This window comes from Notamacropus eugenii, chromosome 2 (assembly GCF_028372415.1).
Source record: "Notamacropus eugenii isolate mMacEug1 chromosome 2, mMacEug1.pri_v2, whole genome shotgun sequence".
Taxonomy (NCBI): Eukaryota; Metazoa; Chordata; class Mammalia; order Diprotodontia; family Macropodidae; genus Notamacropus; species Notamacropus eugenii.
In genome coordinates, this window is record NC_092873.1 from 445,188,769 (window position 1) to 445,212,134 (window position 23,366).

General features: G+C 33.4%; 1 protein-coding gene across 8 annotated transcripts in view; it reads left to right on the top strand.

Moving 5' to 3' along the window:
* Positions 1 to 23,366, top strand: part of KCNT2 (potassium sodium-activated channel subfamily T member 2) — a 528,526-nt gene that overhangs the window by 429,078 nt on the left and 76,082 nt on the right. For 4 of the 8 annotated variants that reach the window (XM_072648322.1, XM_072648323.1, XM_072648324.1 and 1 more), the window contains 2 exons: positions 2,154 to 2,225; positions 6,805 to 6,939. The exons of 2 other annotated variants lie outside the window; for them this stretch is intronic. In XM_072648322.1, the coding sequence (XP_072504423.1) occupies positions 2,154 to 2,225; positions 6,805 to 6,939 (207 nt within the window). The remainder of the gene's footprint in view (positions 1 to 2,153; positions 2,226 to 6,804; positions 6,940 to 23,366) is intronic. 2 more of the 8 variants (XM_072648325.1, XM_072648327.1) reach the window with 1 other exon arrangement.

Genomic DNA, 23,366 nt, shown 5'->3' on the forward strand with positions numbered 1-23,366 from the left:
TGTTTATAGAATGTATCTATTCTGCATCATGCCCTATGCTAAGCACTTTAAAAATATTATCTCATTTGATTTTTAAAGAAGAAATTTTAATACTTTTACATATGAATAATAATAAGGATGATAAGAAAGTATTTCAAGACAGAACCATCATTGGGTCTGATTTATTGGAGAGAGAGAGGTAACTCATTCATAACGATCATCTATGAGCCCAAATCAATGTGATAAAATCTTTACATTTATAAAGAGATATGATTTGTATAGAGATAGTGCATTCCAGTAGCCCTTTGCTTTACAGCTGAGGAGACTATAGCATGAATAACCCAAATGAAAGTATGCAAAGTCAAAAAACAAAATTGCATCAAAGCTAATACTAGAAGATAGGTTTCCTAATTCATGATCACTACTTTCTTATCATTATGTCTTTCCTTTAAAAAAAAAGTCACTCCTGAATAGAATATAATCACATCCATATATGTAAAATTTACATTGTTTATTTAAATTGCTTCTTTAACGATAATATCAAGATAAGTGTCAACTCAGACCAGAAAAAGAGAAACTGTCAAAAATTCTAAATTTCTGAAGACCATGTCAATGAAATATTTTTGTGCTGTTTCAATGATTCTGTGCCTTTTGATGGATGATGTTGGTGATTTGTGAAAATTTAATGTGTGCATCAAGACAATAAACGTAGGTTAGTGTTAATTCAAATTAAATTTCACCTGGAATAAATGCACACTCCCCTCCTCCCACACCCTGGATTATTATAGTGAAGGGAAAGAGCTTATGTACAGTTATAATTAAACACTGTATAACTACATGTGTATTAAACCATACATTTAATTGTAAACATACACATATTACTATACACATAAACAACATATGCAATTTACTTAATTGTAGTTGCCTATAAAAAGTCCCCCCTCCCCCATTAGTGTTACACTTATGAAAAAGACTTCTACGGGAAATTTTATCATCAACAGACTCTTAGAGTTAGATTTGGAAGGAACTTTAAAGGTCATCTGGTCCAATCTCTTTATTTTATAGTTGTGGAAACTGATTCCAAAAAGGGTTAAAGAAATTGCTCAAAAAATCACAGGTAGAAAATGACATAACCAGAATTTGAATATATGTATACATATATATATATATTTGTGCGTATATATATATATATATATATATATATATATATATATATATATATATATATATATGTGGGTCTCTATCTACTTAAATAAGTGAATATATAGGAAGTTATTGATCTCCATCTATCTAGATTTCACTGTGTGCTGATTAGGAAACAGTGATTCAGAAGGAGCTTAATTCTAAAATTATCATAATCAGCAGTCTAAGACTCTAGTATATTATCAATACAGTATGTATATATTTAATAGTATGTGATAATCCGTTAGATATATTGTGATGATCCTTTTAATCAGACTGAATTGTAATAAAAAAAGAAATGTATTATAGGTATAAGAATATATCTATCCTTGTTTCTTTGTTTTTTTTAAAGTTTTACAAAGAATGAATCTAAATGTGGAAGTTAGTAATATAAACAAGACTGCCTTCTGCTGTTTTTAATGAGAGTAGTATGTGTATATGTATGTACACATTATACAATTATTATTCATATGCAAATAACACATACAATTTCAAAAGTTATACATTGATATCAAATAGACAGATTTTCATTTTGCTTATGTTTATGGGAAAGTTTTCTTTAGATTAATTTAAATGCAAATATAACTGAATTTCAATGACTGTGAGGGGAAAATCATTAGTTCAATATCTTCTTAGATGTCCCTATTCAAGAATAATTGTTTCCCCATGGTGTCACCTTGTTAGTCATCAGGTAGATTTTATCATCAAAATCTTTTTGTAGGATTGTGCCATCTTGTTTCTGTTTTAGAAGGTTCAAAAACCTTTTTTTATATTTTCAAGTGCATTTTATTTTGCTCATTCTTTATGATAAGTACAAGATACAATTTCTATTGTAAGATAAAATCATAAACTGCTTTATTCTCTTAAAAATAAATTTGGTCATCAGTGATCATTTTTGTCATTGTAAACTAAGCCAATTTAACTAGGTTTCCTTCAAAGTGCTGCAACTGTTGTGATGTTGTGTTTCATTTTGTAACCCATCTGTTACGTAGGCCAGATATGCATTTTCTGGATGCCATCTGTTGGTTTCCAATGGTTTACTACATGGTGGGCTCTATTGACAAGTAGGTGACGTAATCCTTGGCACACTAAACATTGTAGTGTTCTGTGGTTTGTTGTATGCTGTGTTTTGTATCTGCATGATTAGTGTGTGGTGCAATGCCAGTATTTCAAAGGTGGTACATTTTGCATGGATAGATACATGTTCTTGTATTTTAGTTCTTGTAATTAAAATTCCTGCCCAGACAACTGCCATCAACAATAAAATAAGATAATCTGTTGCATGCCCAGTTTTGCTCAGTTTTGAAAGCTTGCTTCAGTGTTGTATCTTTGGCTGAACTAAATCCTGGGAATTTTCATGGTACTTACATCATTAGTGTCAGCAGTGTATATTATAGAGTGATGGAGAAAATAAAAATTCTTGATATTTCAGTATTGCATTTTATAGTATCATATGAAATTTCACAGATTCCTCTAGATACTTTTGTCTATCAATCCCATTAAAAGGAAAAACAATGAAATGAAAAAATACTGTTTTTTTCAAGTTAGAATAGTAAGAAATCCCTACAGTAGTAACTTTTCCTCTAATGTTTACTGTACTCTCATAATTCCTATATAACAAACTGAAATTTCAAAAGGTTAAACTATTTCTTAAATAAATTATAATAATATATCTTGTGATGTGCTAGAGTTAAAATACAATTAGTTATGAGTTGACTTTTGAAAATTCAAAAGGTTAAGTTACCATTAAATGTGTAATCATGTAAAAACAAAACAGAATTCCTTTATTTTTTATCTCAGTTGACAGGCCTTTCTGAATTTAAAAAAAACAAACAAACAAACTTTGCATTTTACCTTTGATTGTTCATCACTATTTGACTCCTTTACATGTGGGGGAAATGTATCTTTCAACTTTAAAACTCCTATATTCATTAATTCATTAATTAAATGATTTGTCAATTACTTAATTTTTTTTCTCTGGAAATTTGAAGGTGTTTATTGACTCCTCGGTGAATTGAAAGCCATGCATAAACCAAAAGACCATTTTTTTTCATTGTGATCGTACCATTTACACTGTAATACACTGCCATATTAAGAATTTATTAAAAATTATAAAAGCATTAAAACTTAAACATAGTCATTATTATTTACAAAGAATATATGCCCCAAATCTCATCCTAAAAGAAAAAAATAGAGCTATTTTTTCAAAGGTGCTTTGATAATTTTCCTTTGTAATTTTCTAAGTAGCAAAGAAACTGAAAAAGACAATGAGTCAATGATGTTTCTTTTTGTTGTTGTTGTTATTTTTATTTACATTATGAAATAAAATGACCTTTATCTCATTCCATAGGATCGGGGATGCAGATCAGAGGGTTGTTGTTTCTTTTCTTTTCTTTTTTTTTTTTTTTTGTATAAGTCCTATGATAGAGGATCAAATCTTTCCATGCATACATTTATGCATATGCACACATGTACACAAAGTTACAACCTCCACCTCCCCCTTGAAAAGGAATAGATTGAGTTAGGTCACGGAAGGATGTTAGGGAACCCATAACATTAGGTTATGTAGAGAAGGTTAACCTGAGTGCCTGTATGTGATTGAGATTTTTTTTTAACCTATCCAGCAGCTCTCTAAGGTCATAGTATTGAATGTCACACAATTTCTATAGTTGGAAAGGACCTTACTGGTTATGTAGTCAAAGCTATCCAAAGTACCCTAGAAATGCATATGAAAGAACAGTAGCATTTCTTCCTATTGTAACCATCCCTGAGATAAAGTATTAGTACTAATGACCATTACCCTTTAAAAGATTCTTCTCTATATCCAGTTTCAGGTAGAACTGTGCAGAGTAAATCTATATAGGCAAGGGGTAGTTAGCTTCTTCCTCAACAAAGACAATAGAGTTAATAATGAAGAAATAATTAGAAATTATTTAGAGGTTGAAACTGATCAGCACCTGAGCAGAAATAGCCTGCATGATGGTTAAAATTTTAATAATTCATTAAACAAATGTGTATTGAGTATCTTTTATATACACCCCATTATGCTAGGTGCTGATTACTTGCTTCTATTTATCATCTTTTCAAAGGTTATTTAATCAAAATTGCTAAAACCCTTAGCCCTAATTCTGAGTAAAGTATATGTATCATTCAAATTGAGAATTATTTCAGCATGGTTATTCATTTCTTAACATAGGAACATATTCTGTCCTACAAAAATTTTCACCAAAATAATGATTTTTGTAACTTGATGAAAATTTTGATCTCTTGTAACTAAGGAGTGTTTTGCCAAGGTAATATTCACAGCACCAAAGGTGACTATGAATATGCCGGCATAGTTCTTAATCACAAAATATAACAGACTCTCTATATAGAAGGCAGAAGAAAAACATTTATTCAGATACCAGAAAATCAAATCCCAACACCAGAAAGCCAAACCCTTCCTAGTAACCAAGAAGTTAAAAGACATTATCATCCCCTATTACTATAGGGGACAAAGTCATTCCCAAGCCTCCCCCTTCTCTATCGCCCCTTCCAGGTCCTTCCCACAAACACACACTCAGAAGACTAGCTGTGCTTGCCTGTGTTCTCTCTCTTTTGCCCCTATCCCTTCTTACCAACTTCCTCCCAGTTCTTCTCCACCCTTCCTGCTCCAACCATTCAGCAAGCTCTTCCCACCATGTGTGATTTAAGTTTCTGTGTGATTTAAGCAGGTCACATGGATCTATTAAAGAATGGGAAAGATCTTCCCTTTTAAATTATTATAGGGAGTGATATATTAATAGATATTTACAAAGCAGAAATTACCATTTCCACTACGTGCAATGTCTATCAATGAATGTTTAAAAGAATGAATGTACTTCAACTGTTCATTCAATCAGCCATTTTTATTATCTTGATTCTTATTCATGTATAACTCCCCAGCAGAGTAAGATTTTAATTTTGCTTATTTTTTTCCATCTTTTTGAATACAATATATTTGGTGAACATACTATTTACAATGTTGAAGGATGGTGAAGTGACGACAGTTCAGTAAGGTGAATTGAAGAAGAAATAAGCATATTAGATATTTTCATGGTGAATAAATAACTATCACTTTCATATTCCATCTATCTTTTCCTACTTATTTATTCTGGTAGATTCATTAACAATTTTAAATTTCCTAGGTTAAGGAAAAAAATGGATATTCCTAGGAAGTTAAAATTTTAGGTCATCATATTGTGGAGTATTATGGTCCTGGCCCCTCTCCATCGGAGATTTATTTGGAATAACATTCTGTTTCCACAGTTTTAGCCATAAAATCTCAGCCACAGAACCTTGTTCCTGATTCAAGAGAAATATTTTTTCTGGACTACTCCTGGGGATCTTGGACCCAAAGCTTTGGTAATACCCTCTCACCTTATAACAGAGTAAGAAATCCTGTCCCCCTGCATTTTCATGAAAGGAAAATGACTCCCAGTAATACCATATAACTAACCCAACTAATCATTTAGTTGTAAAATATCCTCAAGGCCATGTTGCTTCAACTGATAACTCAAAAATAACTTTCATTTTTATGTATTCTATTTTAAATCGAGAGACAGCAAGATCTACCAACCCATCTCTCATCACATATCTTCAACAATTTTCATACTAAAACAGTTTTTACTTTCTAATCTAGTCATTCATTCCTCTATTTTACTCCTTCTGCTTGGTTTGTATGGAGGTGATGGAAGTATGATTTTCCCCTTGGGGCTTTCATAATAGCAAGTGAATTTAAAATTAAAAGAATACTAAGGTAAATGATGAATTTGAAAGTGATAGAAATGAGTATTGATTTCAGTGTTTAGGTCACAGTAAATAAGAGTTTGTCCTTTAGTCTCCATAAAACCAGACCCAGATTTTTAGGTAAAATATTTGTTTTTGCTCATAATTTTCAAATTGGCCATACTGATATATCAGAATATATCCATGAGATATGTTACCACCCATTTGAGAGTAAGCCTGTCATAAACCTCTTCTATGTCACTTATGCAAATTGATATGCAGGAAAGGAATCATGTTTTGCAAAATGAAAATTTTACATTTTTTTCTTTTCCCTTGATCCCAACCCAGACACATATTAATAATTTGTTTTTAATGTCCAAATATCTTTAAGAATGAAAAGTTAAAATGTTGCATCTTTGAAAATTACATTTGTTTTGCATAGTACAACTCTAAAATTTTCCAATTTTGTTGCTATTTTGTTGTGAAATGTTTGGCATTTTTATTTCATTTGTCCTTATTGGTCAACCCTTTATTTTTGAACAACTGAAAACCAGCAAGATGAAATTCAGATCTAATGTTACTTTCATCAAGATTATAATTCCTTTTCCATTGGTAATAAATACAGGGTATCCCAAAATGTGTTAATCCAATTTTAAGCTAGTTTAAAACTGCTCTAAGACTTTTGGGATATGCTACAGAATTGCAGATATCTCATTTAATTCTGGTGACACATCTTCTGTGAAACCATTAACTCCTGAACTTAGAAGGACAATTGCAAAGCAGTCAAAAGAAGCAATTAAAGTTGCCAGGATAAAGAAGTGGGTTTTTTAAAATAAATTCATTCTAATGCTGTATTATTTTTAAAAGTCCATTTCTATCTGTTCATTTTTACAAAAGCTTAGATGACTTGCTTAGGTGTGGAGTGACCTTTGCTGCTAACATGGTGGTTGTGGATAAAGAGAGTACTATGAGTGCTGAGGAAGACTACATGGCAGATGCTAAAACTATTGTAAATGTGCAAACTCTCTTCAGGTAAGTATCAGAAAAAAACAGATATTATCTTTTCCTAAGGTGGCTTCAAGGTAAAAAATATCAAGTGTTATACAATTGTTTGTATATGAATGGTAGAGGTGGGAAGTTAGATTTTTGTTTTACTTTGCTACATCCAGCTAACTGAACTATACATAAAGTGAAGTCACCGTCTTGTCCTTGCTATTTCCTGTATTCTATGCATCCAAATACACACACACACACACACACACACACACACACACACACTCACATACTTTTCATCAAGATTATAATCCTTTTGACATCATGAACAAATACAGAGAATTTAAAGTCAATGAAATATACGAATAGATACAGATATACTCATATAAACTGTATATATATATAATATGTGTATGTACATGCATATGTGAGCATGTATATATATTAATGTATTTACATGCAATTATGTATTTAAATATTTTTAATTAAAATACTTTCAAACAAGAATTCAAGTTATGTAAGTTTCCTGTTGATCATTTTAGGAATCTGAATTTTCCTCCTTTGAACTTTCCTCCTCTGAACTTTGTCTTTTAGCAATGGGTAGTTTGAGACAAATTCCCTTTGCTAGCTGGAAAGATGATTATTACATGCTCTCGTCTTTGTCTATATATTGTCCTGAATATATAATGTGATTCTATCATATTCAAAAATAGTCAACCAGTCACAAAAATCACAAATCTATAGGTCTCAGGTTAGAAAATAAGAAGCTTACAAAAATCACTGAATAATCCATGAAAGTAAAATCACTTAAGTAGTAAATTTAATAAAATTAAGAATATCTGAAGGATTATGAAACTGTTTACCATAGTGATGATGAGTTTAGCTGAACCACTTGCACAAGGTTACCCTAAGACCTACTTCAGCAAGAAGAGATATTATTGATAAGGTAGATAACCAGAATTAAAAAATGCAGTTTGATTTTATAAAGCTAACTGGCCTAGACACAACATGTAGTACAATCTTCTCTTTACTAATTGCTATGCTCCATGCAACAGAGCTTATTCAAGCACAGGCTTTGATTTAGTTTTGTCTTAGGTGGAATGAGTAATCATGAACAGATGCAGACCATTATTATAAGTCAACTTAAATCCCTTATCTTAAAATTACAATATCTAATTTATACATATATAATAGCATCCAATTTATATAAATTATATTTTAGTGTTATGTTTGCTTTTCTGAGTATTACCTTTTAAGTGACTGAGATAAATATATGTTTTCTATCTCATGTGGGATGCACAATGGCAAATTTTTATCATTCATTTTTACAAGATTTTGAGTTTCAAATTTTTCTCTCTCCCTCCCCTGTTCCTTCGGAAAATGGTAGGCAATTTGATATAGTTTATACATGTGCCATCATGTAAAAAAATATTTCCATATTGGTCACATTTGTGAAATAAGAAACTGATAACAGAACCATGAGAAAGAATAAAGTGACTGTGGCTCTCAGGTAGTCCATGATTCTTATATTGTCTCTACTATTTTCCAAGTCAGTTGTTTTCCCCATGAGATATTTTACATTTTCTCCTATTTTTTTTCATTCTTTTGATTTTGTTTGATTCTTGAAATCTCATAGAGTCATTACTTTCTACTTGTCTACTTCTCACTCTTAAAGTGTCATTTTCCTCAACTAGCTTTTGTACTTTCTTTTTCATTTGACCAGGGATACTTTTAAAGCAGTTTTCAAAGCTGTTGACTCTTTTTTCATAATTCACTTTCATTACTCTCATTTCTACCTCTCTTGCATGATTTTTAAACTCATTTCTGAGCTGTTCCATAAGTTCTTTCTGGGCTTGAGACCACTTTCCATTTTCCTTTAGGGTTTTGTCCATAGGTTTTTTGACATCGTTATCCTATTTTGAGTTTGTGTCTTGGTCTTCCCTGTCACAATAATAACTTTCTATGGTCAGATTCTTTTTTTTTTTTCTTTTTCTCATCTTTTTGGCCTTTTCCCTTTTTTTAAAATTTATCTCTGCTCCAAGGGTGGAAGGGGCTCTGTTTCAGGCTTTTTTTGTGCCAGTGGCTACAGGCCCTTGCTATTTATCCTTGTGTTATACTGATGTTGCTCTGAAGCCATGGGGGCTCTCATGTCTGGTGCTGTGATGAATGGTTGGAGTGGGAAGTGGCTGGTGCTGCTGGAGGCTGTAGGAGTATAGCAGCTTTTATAGCGCTGAGCTGGGGTCCTACTGGTTATGTCTGGTATATGCTGAGGCCCCATGGGGTTTCTCTGATTTTCTCCAGAGCTACATGGAAGCTGGTAGAGGTCTGACCACCAGATGATGCCTGTTGCTCCGGGCCAGGGGTAGGGCTCAGGAGTCACATGTGGCTTTCTAAGTCCTCAAGTGTGGTCCTTTCAGCTCAAACTTTACAGAACAAATCTGTACAAAAGTTTGTTCTGTAAAGTTTGAACACCGTCAAAGGGCTGCACTTGAGGACCTAGAGGACCATATGTGACCTCAACGCCACAGCTTCTTCACCCTTGCTGGGGTATGCTGAAACATGTGGAGGTCTGGGCCCTGGAAGGTGCCTGTTTGTCCTGGGCTGTTGTGAAGCATGTGAAGGTGTAACGTACTTTCTTCTTGTGCTGGAGGATGCCTGTTTACCCAGAGCTACACTGAAGCACAAGGAGTTGAGGGTGCTGAAGGCTGCCTATTTGCCTGGGGCTACACTGAAGCATGTGGTGATTCTTGGAGCTGGAGTCTGCTATTTGCCCTGGCTATTCTAAGGCAAATGGGGAGACCTACTATTGGCGTTTGCCTACTTTACCACTGGAGCTCCGGATCCCCTGCTAATTTGCTGAGGTGGGGCTTGCTACTGCCTTGCCGGAATACTTCCTGTCTTTGAGGTGTCTTTCTAATTGTATCTTTCTAAATGTAAAAATATCCTGGAATTAGAAAGAAGCTTTCACATCACCTTATCCTTGGTCATCCAGCAGTATAGCATTCTGAGTTTAAGTGGACAATAGCTGTAGAAAAAAATATAGTTTGTATGAACTAGTCCACATGGAAATTGAATAATAATCATTTATTATATGAAATCTTTATTGTCTAAGGAAATTAACATGTACCTCAGTCTATCTAAATGCTCATTGTATTCTCTCTCCTTCAATATCAAATTAAATGGTCCTTTTTTTCATATAGCCATCCTTGATCCTCTCAAGACAAAAATTATATCTCTTTTCTTTGAACAATCATAACCCTTACACTTATTGTGAATTATATTCATATGGAGTATGGGAGTGTAGAGAAGATTCATTATTTGCGTTTGATTTTGGGATCCTTTACAGCTTTTAAGTTTCCATAGCAAGACAGTCATGTGGAATAAAGCTAGCCTGTCATTAAATTACTTTATCATGTAATTATTCATTGAATTAGATTTTAGCAATAACTTAGTTCAACTTTGTTGTCTTATAGATGAAAAGCTAAAGTATATAGCAGTTAAGTGACTTAGGCAGAGTTGGTGAATGGTGAAGACAGAACTAAAACTCTCATCTCTTGCTCTCTGGTGATGATACTCTTTCTACTATACCACAGTCTTTTAGTTACATTCAAATACAGAACATTTAAAACTCCATCAGATATATAGATTATTTTCTCTGCAAAGATAGAACTGAGTAGAATTAATCTGGAGAGATGAGATTTCTGTCCGACGTACAAAGTAAAACTTTCTTTCTCTTCCGTGCTCCATGTATGTAAATCATAGCTTTAACAGTGAAGATGCAAAGGTGTAGCCAAGATGGCAGAGTAAGAGCAGGGACTTGCTTAAGCTTGCCCTCAAACCCCTTCAAATACCTGTAAAAATGACTCTGAACAAAGTGTAGAGCTACAGAACCCACCAAATGCCAGAGTGAAACAGATCTCCAGCCGAAGACAACCTGGAAGTTCAACAGGAAGGGTATATCGCACCAGGCTGGGAGCAGAGGCCAGTCCAATGTGGTTGCACCAGCACAGACAGGGCCTGAGCATGCTTCAAGGAACTGAATCACTGGCAGCAGTGGCAGTCTTCAGACTTCTCACCATACAAATGCCAAAGACAGCATAGAAGTTCAGTGGGAAAACTCTGTAGGACCTGGGTGAAAGAGAAAGGCAGTAAGGATGGAGCCTGGTCCCAGCTCCAGGATGGGAGAGGGGATGGTGGCAGTGGTAGCAGCAGCGGCAATTCCTGCTGGTTTGGGAGCCCTGGGCTCACAGATGGTGTGGCATCAAGTGGCTGATACAAAACACCTGAAACCTGGGACAGTATACCCACACCCACCATCACTCCCACTGGAAAAAGAGTCCTAAGACAAAGATTTTAAAAAGTCAAATATTTGGGTGGGAAGAGCAAACAACATTAAAAAACTCAGACTATAGAATCTTACTTTGGTGACAAAGATCAAAACATACAACCAGAAGAAGACAACAATATCAAAGCTCCTATATCAAAAACCTCCAAGGAAAGTAAGAATTGGTTGCAGGCCATGGAAGAGCTCAAAAAGGATTTTGAAGGTCAAGTACGAGAAGTGGAGGAAAAATTGAGAAGAAAAATGAGAGTGATGCAGAAAATCATGAAAAATGATTCAACAGCTTGCTAAAGGAGACCCCCAAAAGACTGAAGAAAATAGCACTTTAAAATAGATTAACCCAAATTGTGAAAGAGGTCCAAAGAGTCAATGAGAAAAATACCTTAAAAAACCAGACTGCCTAAATGGAAAAGGAGTTCCAAAAGCTCACTGAAGAAAATAATTCCTTCAAAATTAGAATGGAGCAAATGGAAGCTAATGACTATAAGAAATCAAGAAATTATAAAACAGAACCAAAAGAATGATAAAATAGAAGACTGTGAAATATCTCATTAGGAAAACCACTGAACTAAAAAATAGATCCAGGAGAGATAATATGAAAATAAATATTGGACTATCTGAAAACCATGATCAAAAACAGAGCCTAGACATTATCTTTCAAGAAATTATCAAGGAAAACTGATATTCTAGAACCAGGGGGTAAAATAGAAATTGAAAGCACAGTAAAGGTGCAGTGATTGTTGAATAATCCCGGCATTTTAATTTTTTATCACACTGAGGTTTACAAGGAGAAGCTGGTTTTACTTATAAATGAAATGCTAATAGTTGGACTTTTCATTTGATAAGCTGTATTTTCCTGAGGAATTCTTAGTCACTATAAAGGAATGCTTGAGGTCCAGTGCAAGAACAGCATTTGTATTCCCAGTACTTTGCTTGACTCCTTGTACACAGTACATATCACATGTTGAATTATTGAATTAAATTGACTTATCCTCATACTCTTAGTGATAGACATAAAATACTGACATTGGTCCCATATTCAATTTTAGGAAAGTAAGAAAAAAGGTATGCAGTAGCAATATTCATGCAAGAGCTGGGTTATGGATTTTTTATGTTAATTAGTTTAGTAATTAAGAAGGAGCTAGGGTATCTACCCACGTTATTCAGATTACTTGTCTAAATTAGCAGAATTCCAATATTTTGGCAAATAACCTCAGTATTATTAATGTAAATGACAAACTCTCTAATTCAATTGAAATGTAATTTCCCTAAATATCTAGACTATTCTTTCTGTCAAAATCAGTCAAATAATTGATTCATCTCATAGAGTTTTTAAAAAGTTTGAGTTGGAAGGGATCTTAGAAACCATATAATTCCATCCTCTTGTTTTACAGATTTAATTAAGCAAGGTTTTTGATTACTAATATGTGGAAGACACTGTTAGATGTTTGTTGAGACATAAAGTATAGATAAGAAAATTCTTGGGGACAAATAGTACATTATTCTGTAGTGGCCCATTTCAAAATCCAGTAGTATGAAGTGTAGTTTGGACATAGTCATGTTATGACTATGTTAGCATATTGCAATAGTCCATATACATTGCAATGTGCATCTGTACTAGGATGATTTCAAAGGGAATTTGAGGGAAGAGGGAATAGGTGGAAAGGATATTTCAGAGGTAAAATCAACATGCTTCATAACTAATTTGGTAGGAAAAGGAAGGAAGGAGGAAGAACCAAAGCTTAATAGATGAATATAGGAGTCTGACCACTGGCAAAACATGGAAAGAGGAGTGTGGGAGGGGAGTAGGAGATAAGAAGCTAGACTTTTAATATGTTGAATTTGAGATAGAGGAAGGACTTCCCATTGGAGATGCTCTGTAAATTGATGGTAATCATAAATATATTGAACTCAGGAAGTGGTTTAACAGTGCAACTATAGATTAAGGAATCATCTGCATGAAGTGATAGCTGAAGCTGTCAAAATGAATCCAGTTGTCAAGAGGAGGAATATACTGAGAGAAGATTGGCATTGCTGAAGACCAATACTTGCAGAGCTCCTACCTGGAAGGATTAGGATGATGATGAGTAAAATGAAAAGAAAGCAACTACCCTTATTTCTCAGTACAAGACCTTATATTTTTTTTTCTTGTCCACTCAGAATGGCCAATTCAACGTGATCAAAGGGGAATTACCATTATGCTCCTCTAAACCATAGTTCTTCTAGACTTCCCTACTTCTGTGAGGATACCACTTTCCTCCTAATCACTCTGGCATGTAACCTTAGACTCATTCTTGACATTTCCTTTTACCTTACTCTCCACATCCAAACAATGCCTCTTTTTGTATCCCAAGTACTTAACACAATGCCTAGAATATCGAAGGCACTTAATATATGTTTAGTGGTTGATTGATTAAATAAACATGTAATAGACATCTGCTATATGTAAGGTACTAATAATATCCATATGGGAGAGAGTGAAGAGCAGAGGCCCAAGGCAAAGGTTCAGTTGGAAATATACACCTAAGTTTTAAATAATGATCCACAAAATAAAACTGAAAAGAAGCAGTCAAAAGGTTGGAGGCTAATGAGGAGAGAACAATAATGCATAAGTCAAGGTGGAAGAGAGTATTAATGAGTCTTTAATCAACATTGATAATATCTGCAATGTTCCAGAAAGATAAGGATTGATAAAAGGCTATTGAATTTGACAATTACAACATCATGGGAAATATCAGATCAGTTTTATCACACTGGTGAGGTCATAAGCCAAATTTGCAAGAGACTGAGAAAAGAGTAAGTATAAATTACTCTCATGACTTTGGCAGTGAAAGATTGGAAAGGTATGGGAGGATGGGATTAAGTAAAAGGATTGTGGCTTTTTTCCCCTTAAAGGATGAAACTTTATTTGAGGAAATTAAAATCCACGGAATATAAATGACTTGTTCAAGATCACTTAGGTAGTTAATGACAGAGCCAGGATTCAAACCCAGGACCCAAAATGAAAATCCATTAATCAGTACAGTAGACCATGTTGCTCCTCATGAATACTGAAATTTTAATAATAACCAATCTGAACATTTGGTTTCAGTTTTGTTCATTTACACTTATATAAGAGAAAAAAGTGGCATCACTTACTTAATTTTTAAGATTCATGTTGTATAGTGTTTTCTTACATTGCACTTACAAAACAGTGGCCTCTCATGTGGAAGAGGGATAATGTATTCTGAACTGGACTGAGATGATTTCTAATGGCCCCTTCAAACTCAGAGATTCTATTAAATAACAGGTTTTCAGTGGCTGAGAAAAGAATAGCTATTTTTGGTGGGTTGCATTTGCTCCCATGCCCAGAATTTTTGAAGCCATTTAATGTGTTTTAGAAGAAATATATCTAGTGCACCAAAATAGATTGTCTCAAATGCTTAAATGCAGTGTGTGTGTTTTGCAAAATCATTTTGGTATTTATAGTGGCTGGCACAAGCATATATAATCAGGGAATACTGAACCAAAATAATAGTCCCCCAAATTGAATATGGAATAGTTACAATAATAGATAATAGTTAAGAGATTTGAAGATACTGTAAAAGCATGATTCCTTTATTAGTTAGGGACTTCTTTGGCAACAATTAAGTAACATTTTTTAACAATGAAAAGCAAATATTTTCAAGTTATCTAAATGAGTTGGAGAAAAAGAAAGGAAATGATAAGATATGGGAAGGACACTAAATTATGTTTTTTCTTTTTCTTATTCTGAATTTTGTCTAGATTTCTAGATTGTAATTGTTTGGGTTATAAAGGATTAGAATTCAATTATCTCCAAAGTCATTTGTAATACTAATTCTCTATGAATCTATGAACAAAGTTATTGTCATCTTTCAAAGAAAAAGAAAAAATTGTATTAGTAAATTTGATCTTAACCTTGTATGAACCAATTCTTCTGTAGTTTCATCATATAAATTACTATGTTTAGAGCTTTGTTATAGTTAACTTAGTGTCCTATTTAAATAGTCTTATCTCTCTAATATTAGTGATTTCACCAATTATGAGTAATGTTTGTATTTAATGCATATGTGTGTAATAATATATATGCACACACATACGTATGTATGTATATATATATATATATATACACACACACACACAACACTACATATACAGAAACATATACAGTAGTGTGGCATGGTATGTCAAGAGCTGGCCTCTGAGTCAGGAAGACTTGTATACAATTCCTATGTCCTATTTCTGATTTAAAATTTCAAAACCTTCAAAGAAGTAAGGTAAGAAAAGAAAACTGAGGAAAGATTTTAAATGATTATGATTATCTCTAATTGCTTTAAATATTAAAATATTTATTAAGTAGCTACTACAGAAAAGTCTCTATGCTGATCCCTGGAGATTTTTTAAAAATAGCAAAAAATAAAACAGTCCTTGTCCTCAAGGAGTTTGTCTTCTATTTGAGGGTATAAATATGTACATAGGTCCCATGTGATGATAGCAAATGAATGATGTCCAGTAAAAGAAACCTGAATAGTTTGGAGTCAAGTTACGGAAGACCTTTAGCTTAAAATTTCTTTATTTTTGTTTTAATTTGGATTCACTGCATTCATTCATTTGTTAATTCTGCAAGCATTTATTAAGAATCTGCTATGTTCAAGGCACTGAGGAATACAGAGACAAAAATGGAACAATCCGTTTCCTTAAGTAGCTTATATTCACTGGTACTCATAAAGGAAAAGGAGCCACAGTGCAGATTATTAAAGAATTCTGAGTGCTCCTGGAAACAATTAATGAATGGGGGGAAACGCATGTGATTAGTTCTTACACTATGTGAAGCATCATGGTAAATTCTGGGGATACAAATAAGGAAGAAAGAGTTCTTGGTTTTGACTAGCTACCTTTCTAATTGTGGATTATAAGAAACCTGAATTATTGGACAGATTAACTCACTATATGGATTTTTTTAATAATTTATTTTCAATTGAAAGTGCTATGGAGATGTAGAAGAGCAACTCATCCTGTATTTTGGAAGTATTCATGGCACATCATAATCAATAAATGTTTTATAATACAAAATAAAAGACTACAAAGAAAAACCTTTAACTACTGCCACACTTTCAGCACACAGACATTAAAACAAAACAATCCAAAACTAAGTCAAAATAGAAACACAATGTTGTGGGACATAGTTCTTATTAGAATTTGTTTTGATGGATTCTTCATTTTATATGCATACTTGCATACATAGATACACACATATATGCATATGTATATGTGTGTATGTATATAATTTCACATATATATGAAATTATATAGGTAAAATACATGCGTTGGTGATTGTGTCACTAATTGTTCACTTCTCACTTGAGGGTCTTCCCTTAAGAATCTAGTCCAGTTTTTCATAGCAAGAGTCACTGAAGCCCACGCTCATATTTGAATGTACATTTTGGAACATTGCCTGGAAACACTTCAGCTCTTGTTTTTGATGTGCTAAAAATCATACCTTTTCATTTGGAAACTCTAAGGCTTTCTTGTGCCATCAAAACAAAGACCAAAGAGTTTCAGACTCTCCCAAAGGATAATTATTGCCTTTCTTGAAAAGGGAAATGAATGATGATAGATGATACTAACAGAATGAATTACTAAGCAAATACGTATAGAAATAATTCTTAGTTACAAATAGTCAATTTTTGCCCTCTAGATCAAGTGGAAAAGTTATTCGTGGATATGTAGGTAACCTGTTATGAGCTTCCTAAACTTGCCCCCTCCCTCATTCCAAATTCTCTGTTTCTTTTTACTGCACCTTGTTTCTTCATCTGTGCTTCTTCCCTTTTCTTAATTCTTATAATGAGTCTATGCTCACATATTATTGAGTCTGTCTCCACGACATGTCTTTATCTTTTCCTCTTCAAATAAAAGTGTGGAATGATGGAGAAATTGCTAGATTTGAAATGAGAGAACTGGACTAATTTAGTTCAGACACAAGTACCTCTCACCTGATTATTCAAACAGTCTTTGATTTATGTCATTGATTCTAAAGTTTATTCTACACACCGCTAGAAAGTCATTTTCCTTAAACACAAACCTGATCGTGTTACTTCCCTAGTCAATAAGCTAGTGGCTCTATGATGCCTCTGAGATAAACTCTTTTCTTTAGGTTTTAAAGACCTTTAAAGAACCAGTCTGGCTCCAGCTTAACATCCTAAACTTACTGAACATCATTCACCCTACTAAACTAATTGGTACAACCCAAGTAACCTTTTCTCAGTTCCTGATTGTATCTGTGCTTGCTTTAGCCATTCTTGATAGATGGAATCCTCTCCATTCTTCCATTTACCTCATATAATCCCTGTTTTCAAGGCATAACTCAAGTATTACCTCCTACAAAAAGCCTTTTCTCCTTTCTCCAAATAGCAGTGCCCTTCCACCCAAACTACATCGAATTATATTGTATTTATTTGTGTTTATTCCCTTTAAATTTATTCTCTGCATTCTAATACATGTACTTGTATTTTTCCCATTTGGAGGTAAACTCCTTGTGAGTAGGGATTGTCTATTTTATTTATAACCTGAAACTCCTAAAGTTCCTGGCACAAGGAAATCCCTTAAGGAATGTTTGTTGATTGATTCATTCTAAATGACTTGTAATGTCCCTTAAATCTATGACACAGTGAATTTCTTACTCTTATAAGTAAGGAAACTTCAGTTTCTAGATGTTAATTAACTAGTTTATAGTAAAATAACTAATATCAATAAGTAGCTTAATATCAAAAGTGTTTAGGTATTTGTTATGCTTTGAGAGAAACACATTTTAAAGCTTATAATTGTTTTTTACCCTTTCAAATTAGTAAATGTTAAATAATGAAGTGATATAATAAAAAAATGCAATAATTGGGTGTCATTTTGAAATGATTTCTTTGTAACTAGATTTTCACTAGATGGCAGCCTTAGCTAATACTTATATTTCTTCAGATTAAAGTAACTTCTTTGAAAAACAGTTCATTACCACAGAACAGAAATATCATTTCATGTAAATGGAAAATATCATAATTCAACAATTAAACTATTCAACTGATTTACACAATCAAATGTTAACTTATTTTTTAAAACTGTCCTTTATTAGTGTTATACGTTATATAAATACCTGCTGTAATCCATTTACTCTGATGGGTCTGTGATTTTATCCACGTAGGTTCTGCATCTAATGGTGCAGAGTACAACCCATCCATGCCTTCTCACTCTGTGAGTTTTATCAATCAATCTACCACTTAACAAGCATGTTTTTTTTTTTGTCTTCCTCCTCCCTAAATCACTTTAAGGCTGTATACCCAGCATGATAAGGACTTTCCTCTAGATATCTCAACATTTTGTGAAAACCAATGGAGCATATATGCTATCCATTGATTACCTAGTCCAATGAATGACATCCAAAGGAACTCAAATAATGATACGTTGGTAGACACATCAGGGAAACATCGTGGATTTCTTTACAGAGTCAATCAACAATATAAATATATTTGTTAACCACCATGTATAAGGCCTTTAAGCATTAAGGAAACAAACAAAGGCAAACAGAACAGTTTATTGAACGATAGTTAAGCAAGAACAGGTTTTTGTAACCACATATTATAGACAGCATCCAGTCTGATTGATTGTTGGAAACTGTGCAAGGAAATAATTAAAACTCTGCAATCTGTCATTGAAATTTGCCAACATTTAACATTTGCCAATATCTAGAAGAATAGGATCATATGATCACAATTATACACCACAATCTATACACCACTTGAAAAAGTAAATAAACTGCCAAAAAATTACAATATAATTGGAATTTCGGTGCTTAGGGCCATTTTACATGTTTCTGCACACAGTGGGGAGATATAAGTTAAATATAAAGTGATGCTTAGTTGGTGGAAATAATGCTTATACATCACTGTGGAATGAAATGAGTGAATTTGGTTTCTGAGTCACTTCAGGAAGAGACATGCATGATTGAGGATAGTAATAGCATTTACCCCCACAGAGTTGTTGTCAGGATCAAATGAGATATGTGTAAATGTTAAAGTTTATTATTTTGGTTATCTCACTTCAAACATCTACTAGCTGTGTGATCCTGGGAAAGTTTTCTTAGCCTTATGGAGTCTCAGTTTCATCATCCATCAAATGGAAAGAATCTTATCTCACAGCGTTGTTCAGATGATCAAATGGAATGATGTATATAAAATACTTTACAAATCCTAAAGCACCATATAAATGTGAACTTTTATTATTGTTAAAGGGACTCATTGGGACATGTTAACTGTTGGGTCAGGGGAGAAAGAGAAGAAACCTCCTTGGCTGAAGTGACTGATTTCCCTACAGGAGTTCAACAATCTTCCCACTTCATACCGTCTCAACTTAGAGTTGGCTTCATCAATGACTGCTGCTAGTTTTCAGTCACACTGACCAATGTGCTAAACCTTCAAAACTTATAAAAGTCAATGGTTTAAATGATACAAAAAGATTGGTGGTCCTATTATGTACAAATACGCTTATTCTCTTCCTCTATGATGTCCTTCCAACATCCCCTCCCCCCACCTCCCCATTACATTGTTTGAAAAGGGATACTTACAAAGAAAAACATTTAAGAAGCTCTCGACATGGAGGAGAAGACAGTTTCTCCACACTTTGCTGATTTTCCAAATCTTAGCTCTTTTTTACATTTCTCCTAAAGCGTGTCTGAAACCATGCATGTTTCTCCCAGAAGCAACTCTGACATAAAATCTGTCCTTCATGAAGGTACACACAACATTCTTTTTTGCTAAATAAAAATTATTTAGAATCCACTGCTCCCACTTCTATACAAAAATCAATCAACTCAGTAAACGTATTAAGTGTCTACTCTGTGCCAGGCACAGTGCTAAACTCTAGGTATACAAAAAGAGGCAAAAGACTGTCTCTGTCTTTGAGGTGCTGACAACCTCTAGTCCTGGTTAAAGGCCTAGTTATACCTGTACTACAAATAATAACTTCAAAATATCTTTGGGAACAAAAATAAAAAAATAAATAAACAGTGCTGGCACCAGTGTCATCACATGACTGGACATTATAATATGGGATACTTTTTACTGTAATGAGAAATTTTGATTTTTTTATTATTATTAAATGTATATTTGGCAGACTGAGGCCTTTCTACTATTAAAATTAGCCTCATCTGGCTAAAAACTGACTCATGAAGTAATAGTATTAAGGGAAGATTTTTTTTAACATTCATGAGATAAGTCAAAAGAGAAGAAGGAGGGATTGTAACATTTACAACATTTTAATTAAACTCATCAGGATTTAATTAACTCTGCTTTTGGAAGGATCCCCATAGTTCCAACCTTTTAGTTATCTTTGCAATATATAAATCTCCTCCTCTCAATTAGCACATTGTGAATTTTTTAATTATTTCATTAAATTATTAATTTTTGCAAACTCCATGTTTGTCTGTAACTTTGTTTAGTAAGTCATTCTAACTCAGCTTTTTTTTAATATTAATGATATCAGAAGAAGCATAAATTTATGATTCTGTTTTACTGGGCCCGTGTGATTGTTGTAGCCTAAGAGGCTGTAAAGATTGCTATATGTTAAAAAACATTCTTAGTTCTCTGACATAATTTTTGTCTATAAAAATTTCATTGAAATGCTAATCTTTGTTTGGAACATAGTAAAACTTAGGTTTAACCTCCAGAATTTCTGTATTGTATGGAATTATTGATCAGTGGTTATCTATCACATGAATTTCGATTGGAATCCTTTTCTTTTTTTCCATTTCATTCATTTTTAGTTTTCATCATTCATTTCAATAAATTTTAAATTTTCTCCCCCTCCTTCTCACCTGCTTTCCCAAGACAATCCGATATGGGCTTTGCATGTACATTCCTATTAAATAAATTTTCACATTAGTCATATTGCATAGAATAATTATAATGAAGTAGAGAAATCATGAGAAAGAAATAAAACAAAATAAAAGAAAAAAGAAAATAATCAGCTTCGCTCTGAGTTCCAACTCCATAGTTCTGTCTGTGGATGTGGATGGCATTTTCCATCATGAGTCCTTTGGAATTATTTTAGGTCCTTCCATTACTAAGAAGGGCAAAATCAGTCATTGCACACTGCAGCCATTTCTGTGAACAATGTTCTCCCAGTTCTGCTCATTTCACTCAGTGTCAGTGCATATAAGTCTTTCCAGGTTTTTCTGAAGTCCACCTGCTCTTCATTTCTTATAGCGTGATAGTATTCCGTTACATTCATATACCACAACTTGTTCAGTCATTCCCCAGTTGATGGGCATTCCCCCAGTTTTCAGTTCTTGGCCACCACTAAAAAGGCTATAAATATATTTTCACATGTGTGTCCTTTTCTCATTTGTATAATCTCTTTGGGATACAGAGCTAGAAGTGATATTGCTAGGTCAGTGGGTTTGCATATTTTTATAGCCCTTTTGGGGATTCTAAAATGCTCTATAGAATGGTTGGATCACTTCACAGCTCCACCAACAATGAATTTAGCGTTCCAACTTTCCCACACCTTCTTCAACATTTATCATTTTCCTATTTTGTCCTGTTAACCCATCTGATAGATGTGATGTAGTACCTCAGAGTTGTTTTGATTTACATCTTTCTAATCAATAGTGATTTAGAGCATTTTTTTCATATTGCTATTGATTGTTTTAATTTCTTCCTCTGAAAACTGCCTGTTCATATTATTTGACCATCTTTCAGTTGGGGAATGACTTGTATTCTTGTAAATTTGACTCAGTTCTCTATATGTTTTAGAGATAAGACCTTTATCAGAAACACTAGCTGTAAAAATGCTTTCCCATTTTCCTGTTTCCCTCCTAATTTTGGTTGCATTGGCTTTGTTTCTGCAAAAACTTTTCAATTTACTGTAATCAGAATTATCCATTTTGCATTTCAGAATGTTCTCAATTTCTTGTTTGGTCACAAATTCCTCCACTTTCCATAAATCTGATAGATAAACTATTCCTTGATCCCCTAATTTGTTTATAGGATCAGCCTTTATACCTAAATAGTATACCCATTTGGACTTTATTCTGGTATAAGGTGTCAAATATTGGTCTATGCCCATTTTCTGCCAGACTATTTTCCAGTTTTCCCAGAACTTTTTGTCAAATAGCAAGTTCATATCCCAGAAGCTGGGGTCATTAGGTTTATCCAACAGTTGATTGCTATAATGATTGACTACTGTCTCTTGTGTACCTAACCTGTTCCACTGATCTACCCCTCTATTTCTTAGCCAATACCAAGTAGTTTTGATGATTTCTGCTTTATAATACAATTTAATATCGTTTGCCTAATCTGCCTTCCCTAGCATTTCTTTTCATTAATTCCCTTGATATTCTGAAATTTTTGTTCTTCCAGTTGAATTTTGATATTAATTTTTCTAGCTCTATAAAATAATTTTTGGTAGTTTGATTGCTATGGCACTGAATAATGGAATCCCTTTTCCCACAAAATATTGATTCATAAAATTCTAAAAAACCATTTTTTAAATTGATTGTCATAATAGTAAATGACCTCCATATTATGTGGAATATCTACGTGTCAAAATATGAGGACCTAGCAGAAAGAAACCAAACCATTTGGAAATAAGATGAAATACCTTTCATCCTGGTCATCTTGTCTATTGCTGGAATTATCCTGAAGCTGCCTTTAGTGAGCCTAAAGAAGATGAACTTTCTTAGCACTTCAACTCAGTTAGAAAATGCAATTATTTTCTCCATCTGTGCAATAGTATGCAAATGTTATACATAAAGTAACAATTGAACAATGCAATTTGTTCCATGTTGCTTCTCTCTGAAATTCATATAGTATAAGATGAAAATGAGAAGTATAGTTGATATTAATATCACACTTTATGATTTATGAAACATTTTATTTCACAACCTTGTGAGATAAACTACATATATTTTGCAGATGAGGAAACCAAAGAACATGGAAAATATTTAACTTGACTGAGGTTATATAGCTAACAAATGACAGAAAAAATTATGGACTAAGTCTATCTGAATCAGAAACCAATGTGATTTTTCTGAAAATACAGCTACCTCTGCAGGTACCTATCTTATATTTTAGAGAGAAAT